The 17,390-nt window shown below is 36.0% G+C and overlaps 1 protein-coding gene across 1 annotated transcript in view; it reads right to left on the bottom strand.

Annotated features, from left to right (window-relative positions):
- The window catches only part of LOC110033059 (K(+) efflux antiporter 4-like), a 58,755-nt gene extending 41,837 nt beyond the window's left edge, over window positions 1-16,918 (bottom strand). Inside the window, exons 1-5 of the mRNA XM_020736915.1 lie at window positions 16,662-16,918; window positions 15,920-15,963; window positions 11,254-11,309; window positions 11,078-11,150; window positions 10,907-10,968 (exon numbers count right to left, since the gene is read on the bottom strand). Of these exons, the coding sequence (XP_020592574.1) occupies window positions 10,907-10,968; window positions 11,078-11,150; window positions 11,254-11,309; window positions 15,920-15,963; window positions 16,662-16,899 (473 nt within the window). The 5' untranslated portion in view covers window positions 16,900-16,918. The remainder of the gene's footprint in view (window positions 1-10,906; window positions 10,969-11,077; window positions 11,151-11,253; window positions 11,310-15,919; window positions 15,964-16,661) is intronic.
- Between the last annotated feature and the right edge of the window lie 472 nt (window positions 16,919-17,390).

The raw sequence follows: 17,390 nt of genomic DNA, 5'->3' as shown, positions 1-17,390 counted from the left end.
AAGGAGTTGTGTTTTTCCGTCGACCAACATTGACTCATCCTAAGGTTAATGCTACGTCGATAAACAGTTGGCATTCTCACTATTACGAAATTGGGCTTGCCCAAATTATGTCAAATTCTTTTTCAAGAGTGGTGATTTTGATTCTACATATGCAGAAGGAGAAAATCAGGTGGAGCTTTAAGTTTTTCAGCCATCTATTTGTCTTCAAGGCGTTTAAAGATGGGTACATTCAATTCTCCTAAACCCAAGTCTGCTTGACTAGCTCAGAGATGAAATTACATGACTGTAAAATGAAGTACATTTTTATTAGGATGGCTATTGAATGCATGGTAACAATGGAGCCAACACCCCATTCCTCAAGGTGTGGTTTGACATACTCCATCTATAAGAGCAAAGTTCTAGCACTCCAGGTTAAACTATTCATCAATGTCCGCACAATTTCCACAAATTTATTCAGTATGTTATACTTGCCTCAAGTTATCTCTCCTATTTTTTTTGTTCTCTTTATTGGTATTTCTAGAAACTTCTGCATATTTTCCCTGTAGGCTCTTCCAACATTTATTAACGTTAAAGGTGCTCAATTTCTTGGGGTTGTCGGAATCAAAAGTAAAGGAAGAGGTCCAAGAACAAGGAGCATCACCCATCTTTCTTGAGAGTCCAACACTACCAGATTCACTGAATGCTCCGCCAGAGTCTCCTATCCTATGTGATAAATCCCCATATATGCCAACGCACCAACCATGACAAAGGCAAACCCAACTCCCTCACGGGAGGGGCCACTTGTAGCGCCCAAATATCAAGAAACAGATAAAATTTGACAAATTTGAAAAGTACCCCAAATTTTTCATCTCCCAAAATTCGATCAAAATAATTTACGAAATTCTATGCATTAAACCGATCAACATATAAAGCACCACGCATAAATTATTAATGAATTGGGACAAATAAAATATTGAAGTTATAAATTTAATTAATTTAACTAGACCTTAATTAATCCTAATCCCTCCTTTAATCCCGCATGAGCACTGTTCACAGCTGAGATATCACTCAATTGAATCCCTCTCCTTCCCTGATTTCCTCTCCCTCACCCGAATTTCTCGTCTCTCACAATTCCCCTCTCTCTGCTTGATCTCATCATCTGGAGCTCCGACAAAGAATAGCGATCTTGCACAGAAGCAGGCGGGTTGAGCAGCTGTCAAAGAGGCCGATTCGAAGCTCTAGAGAGGTATTAGTCGGTATGAATTCCTCTTTTACATCGTTTGGGACTTTTATTTCCTTTCTCTAACATCCATTTTGACATTTGCCTCATTTTCGTGCTTTTTTAGTTTCCATTAACCGTCGGAGGACCGAACTCACGTCGGAACAATAACAGCAATAACAACAACAAAGCTTTAATCCCACTTCGTGGGGTCAGCTACATGAATCTTTTTTCTCCATTGCGTCCTATTTAGTGTCATATTTTCATTTAGTTCTAATAAATTAAGATCATCAGATGGTCGACGTTTAATGTGACCAAACCATCTAAGACGACTTTCTTTAATTTTGTTCGTCACTGGAGCTACACCAACCCTATCACGGATATATTCATTTCACATTTTGTCTCTAAGTGTAAAGCCACTCATCCAGCTAATCATTCTCATCTCGGCAACACTTAACTTAATATTATGCTTCTCTTTTAAAGGTCAGCATTCAGCGCCATAGAGCATTGTAGTTCTCACCACCATCCTATAAAATTTTATTTTCAGTCTAAGCGGTACTTTTATATCAAACAAAAGGCCCGAAGCATTCCTCTAATTCAACTAACCAACTTGAATTCTACTATTAACATCCCCATCCATATCATCATCGCTTTGAACAACAAACTTGAGATATCTAAATCGTTCACACCTTTTAATAATTTGATCACCAAAAGTTAAACTTCTGTGACTAGTGCTACTACTAAAATTAGATTCCATGTATTTAGTTTTAGTTCTACTCAAATGAAGGTCTTTAGATTCCATTGTAAACCTCCATAATTCAAGTTTTTTACCAGACTTTTTATTTCGCCTTATCCACGAGAAGGATATCATCAGCAAAAAACATACACCAAGATACATCCTCATGTAAATATCCAAGACCATCCAAAGCTAAAGCAAAAAGATATTGGCTTAAAGCCGTTCCCTAATGTAATCCAACGAAGATAGGAAAATATTTGGTCAAGATCCTTCAGTTCGAACACAAGTAGTAGCTTTAATATACATATCTTTAATGACTTGAAAATAAGTCATATCAACACCTTTCTTCTCAAGAACTCTCCAAAGGATATCCCTTAGAACCTTAACATATGCTTTTTTCTAAATCAATAAAAATCAAATGTAGTCCCTCCTTATTAACTTTGAACTATTCCATCAAACCTCTCAATAAATGTATAGCTTATATAGTAGACCTGCCCGGCATAAATCCAAATTAATTACGAGAAATCTTTGTAATACGTCTTAATCTATGTTCAGTTACCCTCTCTCATAATTTTAATGTATGACACATCAACTTAATTCTTCTATAATTTCCACACTCTTGTGCATCCTCATTGATCCTAAAAATGGGGACCAAAATACTCTTCCCCCACTCCTCAGGCATCTTTTTGGTTTTTAAAATAATAGTAAATAGTTCAGTAAGCCAAGAAACTCCCAAATCTCCTAAATATTTCCACATTTCAGTTGGGATATCATCAGGTCTTACAAACTTTCCACCCTTGGTTTTCTTTAAAGCCTCATCGACTTCATTTTCACCAATGCGACGGTAAAAATGAAACGTTTTATTATTATTAACGATATTAAGATCACTAAGGTCGATCGTATTTTCAGAAACTTCATTAAAAAAATTAATAAAATAACTCACCCACCTATGTTGAATATCTTTTTCCAAGATGAGCACTTTTTTATTTTCATCTTTAATACACTTTATTTGAGTTAAATCTTTACTTTTTTTTCTCTTTGTTTGGCTTGTTTATTAAAAAAAATTTAGCTATCATTAGTATCTATTATATTATAAAGATCACTAAAAGCAGAATTTTTAGCGTCACAGATTATTCTTTTAGACTCCCTGCAGACCGTTTGATATTTTTCCCAGTTCCCTAAGCTTTTACATTTAAACTAATTTTTATAACATAACTTCTTCTATTTTATCTTTTCTTGCACATTATTATCCAACCACCAACTATTTTTATTTATAAAAATTTTTTCTTTTAATTCTCCAAGTACATCTTTTACAACTTATTTTATAGTGTTTGTTATCACCAACTATTTTAATTTATAAAAACTTTTTCTTTTAATTCTCCAAGTACATCTTTTACAACTTATTTAATAATATTTGTTACTTTATCTCACATAGCATTTGTTTCTTCATGAACATCCCAAAGTTTGAAATCTTGAATTTTTCTCATAAAAATAATTTTATTAGTGTCCTTTAGATTCCCCCATCTAATTTTATGATGATGAGACCAAGTGTTATTTATTTTACAACTCATTTTAAAATCTAGAATTAATAATCGATGTTGGGTACTTGAATCCTCACTTAGAATGACCTTACAATCTTTACAATCTCGAAGATCTCTTTTTCTCACAAGAAAATGATCAATTTGTGTTTTATTATATATATTCTTATAAGTAATAGATGTTCGTCTCTTTTCTTGAATAAAAAATTAGTACTAACAAAATCATACGCTAAAGCGAAATCTAAAATGGCTCTACCTTCTTCATTAGTCACTCCAAAATCGTAGCCACCATAAATATTTTTGAAATCTTCTACCACTCTACCGACATGTCCATTTAAATCTCCTACAATAAAAATTCTTTTTTCAAGAGGTATCATTTGTATTAAGTCTTCTAAGTCATTGCAAAATTTATCTTTAGACCCTATATCTAAACTTACTTGAGAAGCATAAGCACTTATAATATTAAAAATCATAGTATCAATGATAATCTTAAGGAGACTGACGCGGAGCAGGGGTGATCCCGCAATATCTAAACTTACTTGAGAATGTGGCTGAGATTTCCCACATGATCATTCGGAAAACTTAAACCGAGAGCAGATGGACCTTTCAAAATATTTTAAAAGTTGAACGACAATGTCTGTAAGATCGACCTGCCTGGGGACTACAACATTTCAGCCACGTTCAACGTCGCCGACTTAACACCATACTTTGAAGAGCCTAAAGCAAAAGCTTTCCCAACCGTAGGAGACTAGCGCGGAGCAGGGGTGATCCTGCAATGACCGCGTCGGTCTCAGGAGACCGCGATCCCTCGCAAAGAATCGCGCAGTGCTATCCCGCGGTTTAGAACTGCGATTCTTCGCAAGAGACGACAATCACATGCAAAGAGGGGGATGACCGCGAACCTTCACAAGACCATATTTGGGCTTTCTCGAGAATCTTCAGCATTGTCTTCTTCTAAGAGTTTTTGATGGATTATTCTTGTTTTTTCCAACCCTTCCTTTTGTGTAGAAGTAGGAGGCTATAAATAGTTGTCCACTGTGTGTGTGGAAGGCAGTTCTAATAGAGTTATCTTCTAATCTCCTGTGTGGAGTTTCTTCCCTCTCGTTAGGGCTGTAACCAACGACAAGTTCAGCTTCGGTTGTATCCTACTTTGATGTGTTGTTGTAAACGCCAGACTCCTTGGCTAATTCTCATTAATTCCTTTTCGCTACCACTCCACTAACCACCTACCACCACCACATTCCTCCACCACTCTATCACCAACCCTACTTCCTCCACGATCTCACCTTCCAATCCACCTACAATCAACCACACACAATCTCTTACCTACCCAAGAGCTGCTCACCCCACCGACACCACTACCGCCTTCGAATATCTTCCAATAACCATAACTAGGGATTCATCTAATATTGTATTTCTCTTTTGTTTAAGTCAAATTGTATCACTATTTTTATATCAATAAAAGTTTACTTTGTAGTTTGCCACATCCCAACAAGTTCTAGTATCAGACCTACTCCAAAGAATGTTACGAAGGTACGCAATTTTCTTGGTTCGGCAGGATATTATAAGTCGTTCATATAAGATTTTTTTTACATATAGCTATATTGTTGTCCAAGCTGATGAAAAAAGAAATTCAATAGTGGAATGCAAAATGTGAGCACAATTTTCAAGTGTTGAAAAAATATTTGACCACTGCACTAGTGTTAGTTGTTCCATCAGGCACAGAAAGATTCCAGATTTATAATGACGCATCGTTACGAGACTTGGGTTGCGTTCTAATGCAAAATAAAAGGTGATAGCTTATGCATCCAGATAGTTGAAACAACATAAAAGGAATTATCCGACATATTATCTGGAGTTAGTTGTTGTGGTATTTGCTCTTAAGATTTTGTGACATTATTTGTATAGCGTGAAATGAGAAGTCTCCACTAATCATCAAAGTCTGAAGTATATTTTCACACAAAAAGAGTTGAATTTGAGACAGCAAAATGGTAAGAGTTGATCAAAGACAACGATCTGGATATATAGTATTGCTCTAGCCGAGCAAATGTAATTGTCAATGCATTGAGTCGTAAATCCACAGGTAGTGCAAGTCGGATTCTTACTCAAGAGACCAGAGTTGATTAAGGAAATTGATGTTTTACAGTTGGAAGTTAGAAAATCATGTGACATTGAGTACTTATATCAACTGACAGTGCAACCAACTTTGATGGATAGAATAAAGACAGCGCAGAAAGATAATAAAGAGTATCTGAAACTACTAAAGCAATGTCAATCAAAAAAGAGGACTGATATGACTGTTGTTGATGATGGAATTATCAGAAATAAACTACAATTATGGGTACCTGCTGAATCTAGTTTGAGACGGAAAATTCTACATGAAGCTGATCATTCAGGATACACAATTCATCTAGGTAGTACTAAAATGTAGATTTGACGTTGGCACTCTGATGGCCAGCTATAAAGAAGGATTTTAAATATGTATCTCACTGTCAAGCATGTTAGATTGTGAAGGCTAAACATCAGAGACCCAGCGGATTGCTACAATCATTGTATATATATCTGAATAGAAATGAAAATAAATTGCTATGGATTTTCTTATGGAATTTCCTCGATGCAAACAGGGTCACGACATTATATGGGTTGTTATTGAAAGGCTAACAGAGTCGACTCACTTTTTGCCAATCAGACTGACTGATTCAGTAGAAAAGTTGACCAGATAATGTCAAATAAATCATCAGATTGCACTGTATTTCAAAAGTCATAATTTCTGACAGAGATAGAAGATTCACGACCAATTTGTGCAAATGCATTCAGCAAGATTTGGGTAAGCAGTTACATTTCAGCACTGCATTGCATCCACAAACCGATGGAAAATCAGAAAGAGTTATTCAGGTATTGGAAGATCTATTAAGGCTTTGTGTTCTCGACTTTGGAGGTAGTTGGGAAGATCGCATTCCAATGATCAAGTTCGCTTACAACAATAGTTATTATTCCAGCTTCAAAATGGTTCCTTATCAAGCACTATATGGCAGAAAGTGCAGAACTCCACTTAGCTGAGTCGAAGTGGGGAATCGCCAAATGTTAGGCTCCGAGCTAGTTGATGAAAACACAGCAAAAATCAAATTAATTAAAGATAGATTGAAAACTGCTCAGAATAGACAGCAGAAATTTTACGACCTAAAGCACAAAGCAATCAAACTTGAAATGGGAGATTTTGTATTTTGAAAGTCAGGTTAATGAAAAGTACAGCTAGATTAAGTCAAGGAAGAAAATTGAGTCACAAGTACATCAGTCCTTTTGAAATTATAGAAAGAATCGGTCCAGATGCCTACAGATTAGCGTTACATGAGGATATATCTGATATTCATGATGTGTTTCACATTTCAATGTTAAGGAAATAGGTTTCAAATTCAGAGCAGAGAATTATACATGAAGATATTGAAGTATAGAAAAATCTAACATATATTGAAGGGCCTGAGATGATTTTAGAAACTGATGTTAAGAAGCTCAAAATAAGATAGATTCTTTTTGTGAAGATAAAGTGGAAGCACAAGCCTGAAAATTAAGCTAGTTGGGGAAAAGGAGATATGCTATGGAAATATCCCTTCTTATTCCAGTAAAGTCAAAAATTGTGAGGACGAAATTTTATAAGGGAGAGATATAACACCCAAATGTCAAGAAACATGTAAAATGCAAAAAATTTGAAAAGTACCCCAAACATTTCATCTCCCAGAATTCGGTCCAAATAATTTTATAAAATTCTACACAAGAAATCGATTGATTCCATATAAAACACCATGCATGAATTATTAATGAATTGGGAGATAAAATATTAAAGTTATAAATTTAATTAATTTAACTAAAAGTTAACTAATCATAATCCCTCCTTTAATCCCGCATAAGCACTGTTCACAACTAACATATCACTCGATATTTAGTTCAATTGGGGGTCTTGTGAGCTTTGAATCCCTCTCCTTCCCTGATTTCATCTCCCTTACATGAATTTCTCGTCTCTCGCAATTCCCCTCTCCTTGTTCGATCTCGCCGTCTGGAACTCCCAAAAAGAACCACAACCCTGCACTGTAGTAGGCGGGTTGAGTGGCTGTCAGGGAAATCGCGGGGTGCGATTTGAAGCTCTGGAGAGATATTGGTCGGTATGAATTCCTCTTTCACGCCATTTAAGACTTTCATTTCCTTCCTCTCACATGAGTTTTAACATTTGTCTTGTTTTTCATGCTTTTCTCGTTTCCAGAAACCGTCAAAGGCACTGAACTCATATCGAAAGCATCAAAAGAGATTTGAAATCTTTCGTATGCGTTTTAGCATGAAACAACATGGGAAAGTGAAGATTAATGAGTTAGGAAGATTTAGAGAGAAAATAGGTCCTTCGGAAAAGCAAATTTATGCCGAGAAGCTTATTTGATATATGTTTTGGGCAAATAAGTTATGTTTTGGATTAATACATGTTAAGAGCTCAAATTTTATGAATTCTTACGATGCTTATGAATTCTCAGGTTGTCTATACGAAACGGTGAGCCCAGATGAGTGTGGGAAAACTCGTCGGGCTACTCTGTCTAATTACGTGAAATAATCTTATGCTAATTTAACAAAAAAAATCATCTATAGGTTTTCATATGATTTTTAATTTGATAAAGATACATTTAGAATTTCCTGCATATTTTAAATGAATTCTTGCAATTAAATATATGAATGTATGTTTACTTCTCTTACGATACATGTAATATTATAATCATGTTATGATACATATGACTATGCTTATGATATTAATTATCTGCACGTATTCATTTGTTATGTTTTATGCTTATGATACATTTATATATCTGATAAATGTTTTATACATTAATGATGATTTAAATATCATAAGAAATGTTATGGATAGACTACTATATGAGTACTTGCAAATACACCATGCAGGGATATAATATTACCGACTCTCGATATTTATGCGAGGTTGAAACACTGGGGACTATTGGAATTAAGCGTTGAGAGAACGTTAGGGAACCGTGAGTATCAAATGGGTTATTAATAATTGTTATGTTGGGAGAAGCTCAACCTTTATCGATAGTTTATATGGCTTTTGAGGCAGGATAACGGCATATGATGAACGAACATAAAAATAGTTGAGCTCTATACATTAACAAGTGACATTATTAAATGATCTCTATGGAATAACATTGTTATGATTATATATGATAAACAACCTATGAACATGTTTTGATTATACTGATGATTTCATGCTAATGACTTACATGTTACACTACAGTCTTGATTTTTATGCTACCTGCTCTCTTTTTATTTTCTCTATTATACTAGCATGTTATGACTTGTGTGTAAACATGTACAGCTTCATACGAGCATGCATGTTGTTTCTTTCCCGTATATAAAATCGTATGTTAGTCCTGATTATTTCTCTGAGCTCGTTGTTGCTCATTCTTCGTTGTTGCCTTCGAGGTAGGGGTGGCGAGCACCGAGGTGACTAGCCAAGTGTCTTTGTACAGCTTTTACACGATAGCTTTAGAAGTTAATACATATATTTTGGGTACGTACTTTTATTATATTGGATTTAGCAGGTTGTATAGTTTTCATGTTTTGAATGATATGATTTTTATGCTTCTTAGTATGTATAAGAATGCATTATGAAATGCAATGTATTACATATGTTGCAGCAAACTAATTAGACTAATTCATCACCCACCTGATCCTGATTATAAAATTCAAGATATGAGCCGGTGAGAGTAGGTCTGACCAAAGTGTCGGCCTTAGTCACACCATGATTGACCCTACCAGAGGGTTAGTTAGGGTGACACCACTAATAAAGTTTTAAATGTCTTGACCATTCCTCCTAACTCAAACGTCGAGGAGAGGCCTCTTAACTCGTAAACATAGGAGTTGGTTGATAGTACCTTTTGAGCCTTTTACCCTTGACTGGGAGGCATTGGCACAAGGAAGAGCTGGTTAAGGGGAGACCACATCAGCTCATTCAAAAATGGAAGTTATTCATGGTGTAACCAAAGGCTCCTCAAGTGAAAAGAGTGAAGATTTGTCAGCCAAAAGGCTTAGTAGCGGACGGCGCACCTTACCGGATGGTGTGGTGAGAGAACCTCACATGGTGCCTACAACCTTGGACATGTTGCCTATTTTTTCATTACTACAAGACCTCGATAGCTTATCCTCCAAAGAACTCGCTTACACCATAATGACGCACAAGCAATTAGCTAGCAACGAGTACCCTAGCTCATCATAAAAAGACTCGACGTCATGCACTCAAATTGGAGAAGAAATGAGGGTGAAGAGGTCGCTTCCCAAAGAGTTCAACCTTAGCATGGCAGCGAAGACCTCTTCCCAAAGAGTTCAACCTTAGCATGGCAGCGAAGAAGAATTGTGATTGCGCTAAAGAGGAGCTACAGTTGGCTAGAGCAGGTATGGCTAAAAAGGATGCGACTTGAAGAAGCTTTTCACAGAGAATGGTCATTGAATGAGCAATTGGATGCCTATAAGGCTGGGGAAACTCAGGGGGCCGCTAACTATGGCATGCTAAGTGGGAATACTCTTTAGGCCCTACTGGAAACTCCAACTAATGAGCATTTTCTCACTTCCAAGTACCAAGCTGATGTCTATTACTGTTTTCTGGAAAGGTTGGTGGTTTTTGGGTAGCTTCCGACCAAATCCAAAGATTGACTCCATATACTTCGCATACATTGCCTCCAACTATGATTTTTTTTCCCTTTAATACACACACACACACACATACATCAAAGCAACTCAAGATGAAAAAGAACATGATTTGATTTTGCAATCAACAACAAAATTTTAAGAATAAGTGAGATAAAAAGGAATCTGACTTAAAGAACTTCAACAACACAGCACTATGGCTTGTAGACCCCGTGAATTCATGGAGCAATAACTTATACAATACCTCAGAATTCAACAAAATCGCTATTTTTCTGCCAGATCTACATGATGTCAGATTGTCGCCAGTAAAGTCAAAATAAGTAATGCTAAAATGATCATCAAAACTAATGATATTCTAAATTTAGCTATAGGTTTTTATTGTGCTACCTACAATCCAAGTGAATCAACATAATCTGATTGTTACGAAATCTAAAAATGAAAATGTATCATCTCCTAATGCAAGATATGGACTATTTGGAAGAAAATGCCTAAAACAAAAGAAGAGATAAAAGTAATTAGAGACAAAATAGTCACAAATAAAAGCGACAAAAGGAATATCACTCTATAAGATCATAGAACGGGTATACATAAAAAGCTATAAGAAATTAACAACTTATCAAAGTTCATAAATTTGTACAAGAGAGCTTTGCAAGCAGTTTCTTAGTTATGCCTATAGAAGGGAAAAAAAATTAAAGGTAAAGCCAAAGTTCTAAGATGTAAGAAAATCAGCAAATATACCTCAGATCCAGTTGTAGTATGGGATATTTTGACTTGGGATTTGATATGATGAAAACATTGTCCTGATATAGCAAATATTAGAGTAAATGAATGATGTTAGCTTTCAATAAATTAATGCAAAGCAACAATTTACAATTATACAAAATACAGTCAGCTTCTCCTAAAAAATACCTTGTGATCAATCAAAGTAGGGACATCCTCTGCTTGATTCTCGTTATTGAAAACATTGTGAAATTGAAAAGATCTGAAGTTAAAAAAGAACGTACCTATGTGAAACTCAAGTAAAAGAATCGATCAATGTCTTCCTCAACAAATAATGTTATCATTCAAATAATAAATTAATATACTTCTCCTCATTTGTGTCATTTTTCTTCGTGACTCTAGCTACTGTTTCCAAAATAGCCTGCAAACAAGTAATTTCAAAGGAAGCAACTCAGCACAAAAGAATCATTACATACACATTCAAATTTTATGGCAATCGTTTCAAAAATTATACGTGGACAAATCAAGCACTAGCACACAAAATAAAAATAAATTTCCATAATGTAAGGGGCTTGGGAATTAAAATGCATAAACTCAACTACTCCAGTAATAAAAGCAAGATCAATAACCAAAAGTTATAATTACTCACATTTATTACTCACGTTTATAGTTTAGCATTGTTGGTAGGCAATAAGGTACTCATAAATTATAAAGAAAACATGTAGAACAATTTGTGAGTCAAATATATAAAGAAAAAAAAACATAAGAGAGAGAGAGAATGAATGAGTCAATTCATCATGAATTGAGACATACTAAGTAATAAGAATAATGAAAAAGGGAGTAGTATCATTTGAAGGTTAGCTAATTCAATGAACAGCAATGAGATCATCAAGCTTTAGACTACTTAATGACTACTCCAAAAAATAAAGCCACTAGACAAGAAGTAACCTGATCAATTACTCAAAAAGGCTGTTTCAACTGGACCTTGCCACAAAAGGAAGCGTTATTAAATAAGAAATTTTGATATTTAGGATTCATGAAGCGAATATCCAAACACTAATGATGTGGCAACAACAATGGTGTCAACAACAATGGTGTTATGCTTGGAAGAACAATTTCAAATACATTGAAATGCTTGGCCATGGAATTCAAATAAAGATTCAGTCAAAAGAATACAGCCTCACATAGTAGAGTTTTTTCTCTTGTTTCGTTTTCCATGACAGTTAAATTTTCAATTGGGTGAAACTATTACATTGGTGCCTAGCCTAAAAATTTGTCTATTATATGCTTTAAAAGCAATTTAGACTTTTATTATTATTATTGTTGAGTATAAATAGGCTTGTTATATCTAGGGTTAGGTTTATGCATGAGATTGGATTGTGAGTCTTAGGTTTAGGATTTGGGAGAGATTTCCTACCTCTCGAATTGTAGGTGCTCAATTTTTGTATTATTGTTGAGCTATTTAGATTATTGAAGAAAATATTATATTTGCCCTATTGACATCGGATCGTATCAAATTGGTAACAGAGCAGTCAGTTATGGGAATCAAAGAAAAAGGATAGAGAGCCATAGCTTCGATACACGACGTGAGAGGGAAAGCCAAGACGATTTATGCGCATTCGGGAAGTTGATCGTGATGCACTCACAATAGCAGGAAGCAAAGGGATTGCGGCATTCGGAGCTGAAACAATCATGAGAAGCTTCGCGGCGTACAAAATCATGAAGGGAAGCAAGCGACAGGCCGCAATAGTCGTGATGGCAGCTCCTGCGTGACTGACGCTACCAATTAGTAGCGAAAACAATGATCTAGGAAGGCAACGACAGGCTTACGACTTACAGAAGAAAGCAATGACGGGTTCAGAGTCTTCATCGGACTGCACTGTCGTGATGAACTCTGCAATACATTCGATCAAAGCATGTTGCGACACCGTCGCGATCAAAACTTGCTAGGCAGGTTGCCTATCACCTTCGTGACTGAGACTTGCGATACAGTCGCAATCAGAACTTGCAGGGAAGACGACGATGAGATCTTACCGGCCCTGATAGAAGCCATGTAATATGACAGCAGTTCGAGTTACCTGAGAAACATAAAGGATTCCAACTTACATTCATCTTCATCTCACGGAACTGCGTGAAAGACTCGATGAAATCAAAACTAGCGGGGAAGACTGCGATAAGATCGGGGGAGACCTAGTGATAGAAAATAAAGACAGCCAAAAAGTAGATAATTTGGAGAAGTTAGAGATAAAATGAGTGAAATCGGATCTGAGACTAAAGAAAGGTTCGCCACTATAGAGGATATGTTCTCTTCTATCGAAAACAGACTAGAGGATTGATTCGAGCGTATGTGGGAAATTTGAGAGATAATAAAGAAGTTCATTGAGATGCAATCCAAGACACACCGACAACTCCATTTGCGAACCCTAACCAAAGGTTAACCAGAAAATCCATAGCAAGATCGAAAAAAAAGGAGACAAATGTGAGGAACATGAAGAGGAAAACATCCACCATCATGAACCCTCTCTCAGGCCTCCGATTGTAGGTGGATTTGAGATAGCTAATGACAGTGGATGGGTCAAAACATGGAAAGAAGATTATTCAAGAGGAATGCGAAGCACGAAGAAGAAATGAGAGAAGCGGAGAGGAAATAGGCTATTGTCGAAAGGAGATTTATTGTCGATACATGAAGGAAACAACCAATGAAGAGGAAGAGAAACTTGAGGGGAGATGTTAGAGTAAAGAAATTGAAGATGTCGACCTTCGAGGGGGAAGACGCATGGATGGGTGTGTCTCGGGTGAAGTGATACTTTGCGGGCTAGAATAGGATGAGAGACTTATAGCAGCAAGGTTACATTTGGAAGTGATAGCTCTAGCCTTGTTTCAGTGGAGAGAGGCCAGATACCTGATCTATTCGTTGGAGGAATTCAAAGATTGTTTGTTGGAACATGCATGGGTGATACTTTGCGGTGAATGGGTTAGATGAGGAAGAGAAACTCAAAGTAGCAGGGTTATGTTTGGAAGTGATAGCTCTAGCCTATTTCAGTGGAGAGAAGCTAGATACCTGATCTATTCGTTCGAGGAATTCAAATACTGTTTGTTGGAACGTTTCAGAGCACTTTTGGAAAGAAACCTATACGAGCAATTCTACGTCTTGACTCAGGAGAGGATTGATATCGAATACAGAGAAAGATTTGAGCTATTGTCGGGACGACTGAGAAGGATTTCAAAAGCATGATTGAAGAAAATTTTTATGAAGTGTCTAAAACCCAACATATGGGCACATCACTCTGACTATTGAGACCGCGAGGACTGAGAGAGGCGATGGAGCTAACTCAGATGGTAGAGGATAAGAATGAGATGAAAAAAGTAAAACTTGCTCACTATTGAATCAGATGAACAATTTTTAAGAGCTCGAAACTTAAATGAACTAAAAATGAATATAGTAGAACTTGCTCACTTATGTTCAATAACAAACTCGTTTGTTATTCAACAAATAACTAGTTAAATATTCAATAAATTAGTTGGTGCGATTAAATTTGTAAAATTATTCATTGATATTTTATATGAAAATCTAAATACTCGTTTAAATTTTAAGCTCGTTTAAATTTTAAGCTCGTTTAAATGCTCGTTCACTTGTCATAAACAGATCAAGTACAAACCAAGTTCAAACTTTACAAAATTTAAACAAGTCAAGCTTGAACAATATATGAAAGCTCGACACAAGCATAAGTCGAACATGAACAACTTATAATTTTACTAAGCCAAGTTCGAAGTATGATATACTCGGCTCGGCTCGATTACAACCCTAATTAGCACCTAGCCTAAGAGCAAATTTATCTTTTCTACACCTAAGCGCAATTTAATCTTTTATCATTGTTATTATTAGGTATAAATAGACTTGTTATATATGAGGTTAGATTTATTTATGAGATTGGATTATGAGTCTTAGGTTCAGGGTTTTGGAGAGATTTCCTACCTCTCGAATTATAGGAAATAGGAGAGATCACATTCCTCTCAAATTGTATGTGCTCATCTTCTATATTTTTATTGAGTTGTTTGGATTATTGAATAAAATATTGTGTTTGCCCTAATTTCAGTGAGAAAATATTTCAATTTTGATGTCGGATGATATTAGAATCTTACAATTGAAAGCCAACAATGAACATGCATGCCACTCCGAAGCCTTTAAAATCATGGGCAAAGGATTAGCAAATTAGCTCATTCATTTTTGATACGATAATGATGACTTTATTTCATACAATATAATGTAAATGCAGCATATCAATAGCAACAAAGCCTAAACCCTAGACAGTAGTGATTCATGAGATCCAAACTAAGGTAATAATGGAACAAAAAGAAAACATTCAATAACATAAGTGAGCTTAAACAATTAAAATCCTGTTTTAATTCTAGCCATTTATGATTAGATGAAGAAAAGTATTACAAGTTGTTGAGACTAGCTTCTCCACATAAAAAAATTGTAGTCTAGTGAGAAGAAAAGAGTGGGGTGAAGTTGTGGTAGAGGTAAAAGAAGCTCTCTAATTCTACAAATGTCAAACGTAATATATATATATATATATATATATCTTTTCAACCCTCCATTGGGCCTTCGTGAGTAGGTGAAGCTCTTTAATTCTACAAATGTAATATTGCAAACTAGATATATATTTCTTTTCAACCTTCCATTGGGCCTTCGTAAGTACGTGAAGCAATCAATAAGACACTACTAAGCCACTTTTCCCATATTAATTACTTGTCCTCTGCACAAAAGATACTATGCATCTTCTTCCTACAATACCCTGAGTCTTGTCATGATAAGAGTCAAAGAACATCGCCTTTTATGAAACATCAGATGATGACAAAAAGCAAGCAAGAGATGCAACAAAGCCAATATCAGAGCTCTTTACATAGAGGTATGGCATGACATGGTACTTTTAAAAAATATAAATACCATCATGTCTTTGTCGGTTTAGAGATACAAGATCAGTAAAAAATAAAAATATAAAGTTTTTTTTTTTTTTTAAACCAAACCTTCTTTTCAGCAACGCTATTGTTGAATCCATCTTGATTAGTTTCTGTAAAGACAACAAAGCATAAATTAGTAGGCTTTAGAGAACACGAGATATTCTAAAAGCTTCATATTGCACTATCAAAGAAAAAAATCTGGAAGACTGAGAAAATCGACTTAAGCAACTTGTTGCAAGAAAGAGTAACTACAAAGCCAACATAAATCTCAGAACTTTCAGGATTTCATAGAGAAACATTTTTCCAACACTCACGTTAAAAAGGGGGATGACATTTACTTTACGAACAATTCAAGCGAGCTACTGACTCCAAAAACAGGCTCATAATGGAACTCCTATTTAATAATAATTTAGCCCTATAGATTCATGCTGGAAAATGCCTCATGTGATCCACCAAACAATTGCTGCCAAAGATAACAAGGCTCCATGTCCAAATACAAAATTAGAATGCGGCCAAACTCTCCTGCACGCAATTTCTTCCATTAACTCACCGCTCTGAATTCGCGCAAACAAATGAAAAGAGAGTCAAATTACAACATAGGACGATCGCCGCATTCCAAAATATTTTAAGCAATTCGGATCGCATAAAATAGACCTACGGAATAACACAGCACTTCAGCCGACCTCTCTATACCAAGCTCAAAACACAAAAACCATAATTTTCAAACACTGAAAAAAGCATTCCCCGGGAATTTATCGAACCAAAATTTACAATTAAGAAATACGCAAGAACTCTAAGATCCACCTACCTTCCCCGTTCTGCTCGCTTTCAGGGAACTCCTTCTGCAGAGCCCGATCGATAATGTCCGCGAAGCTACCCTTGCTCCCTTCCTCCGTCAATGAGGCAGTCGCATTTCTCCGTTCCGAGTCGTCGGCAAGGGTTAGTGAAGCGCGAGAGAGGAGCAAAACCAGAAGCATCGGGAAGACAATAAAACACCCCAGAGATATTATTGGAGCGTAAAAGCGTCGGCGGCGGCTGTCATTCATCGTCGGCTAATCGAGCTACTCGGAAGAACCGAAAAGTGATGAGGTGGGGTATTTCCGTCGAGATGAAGAGTGGTTTGGGAGGAGCGGCTGGAGTCGAAGTGAGGCCACCAACCACACTAGCCTCCCTGCTATTTCAGATCTAGCGCGCCCATGATTTTTTCTTCCTCTAGTTCTTCCGTTTTTCTGCGCCTGTGGTAAACCACGGTGATGGGATCATAGCCCACAAATCAACTTAGATATGGGCTTAAGTATGAATCTAAAAAATAAATAAACATAAATATAACGGAAACACTTACATATTGTGCATCTTAAATTTTCTTGTAGATCATGTTTAAGAAATAGAATGTCAGTAGGCTAAATATAAAAAATAGATAAGACATAATAATACAAAATCTTTTAAGAAAATTGTACAATAGTCCCCTTCTAGTGAAAATAATCTTCCTAATTATAAATCATATATAAGGTACAGTAAATTACACGATCCCCCCCCC

Source organism: Phalaenopsis equestris, unplaced genomic scaffold (assembly GCF_001263595.1).
Source record: "Phalaenopsis equestris unplaced genomic scaffold, ASM126359v1 Scaffold001082, whole genome shotgun sequence".
Classification (NCBI taxonomy): domain Eukaryota; kingdom Viridiplantae; phylum Streptophyta; class Magnoliopsida; order Asparagales; family Orchidaceae; genus Phalaenopsis; species Phalaenopsis equestris.
This window is presented reverse-complemented; position numbering and strand designations above follow the sequence as displayed.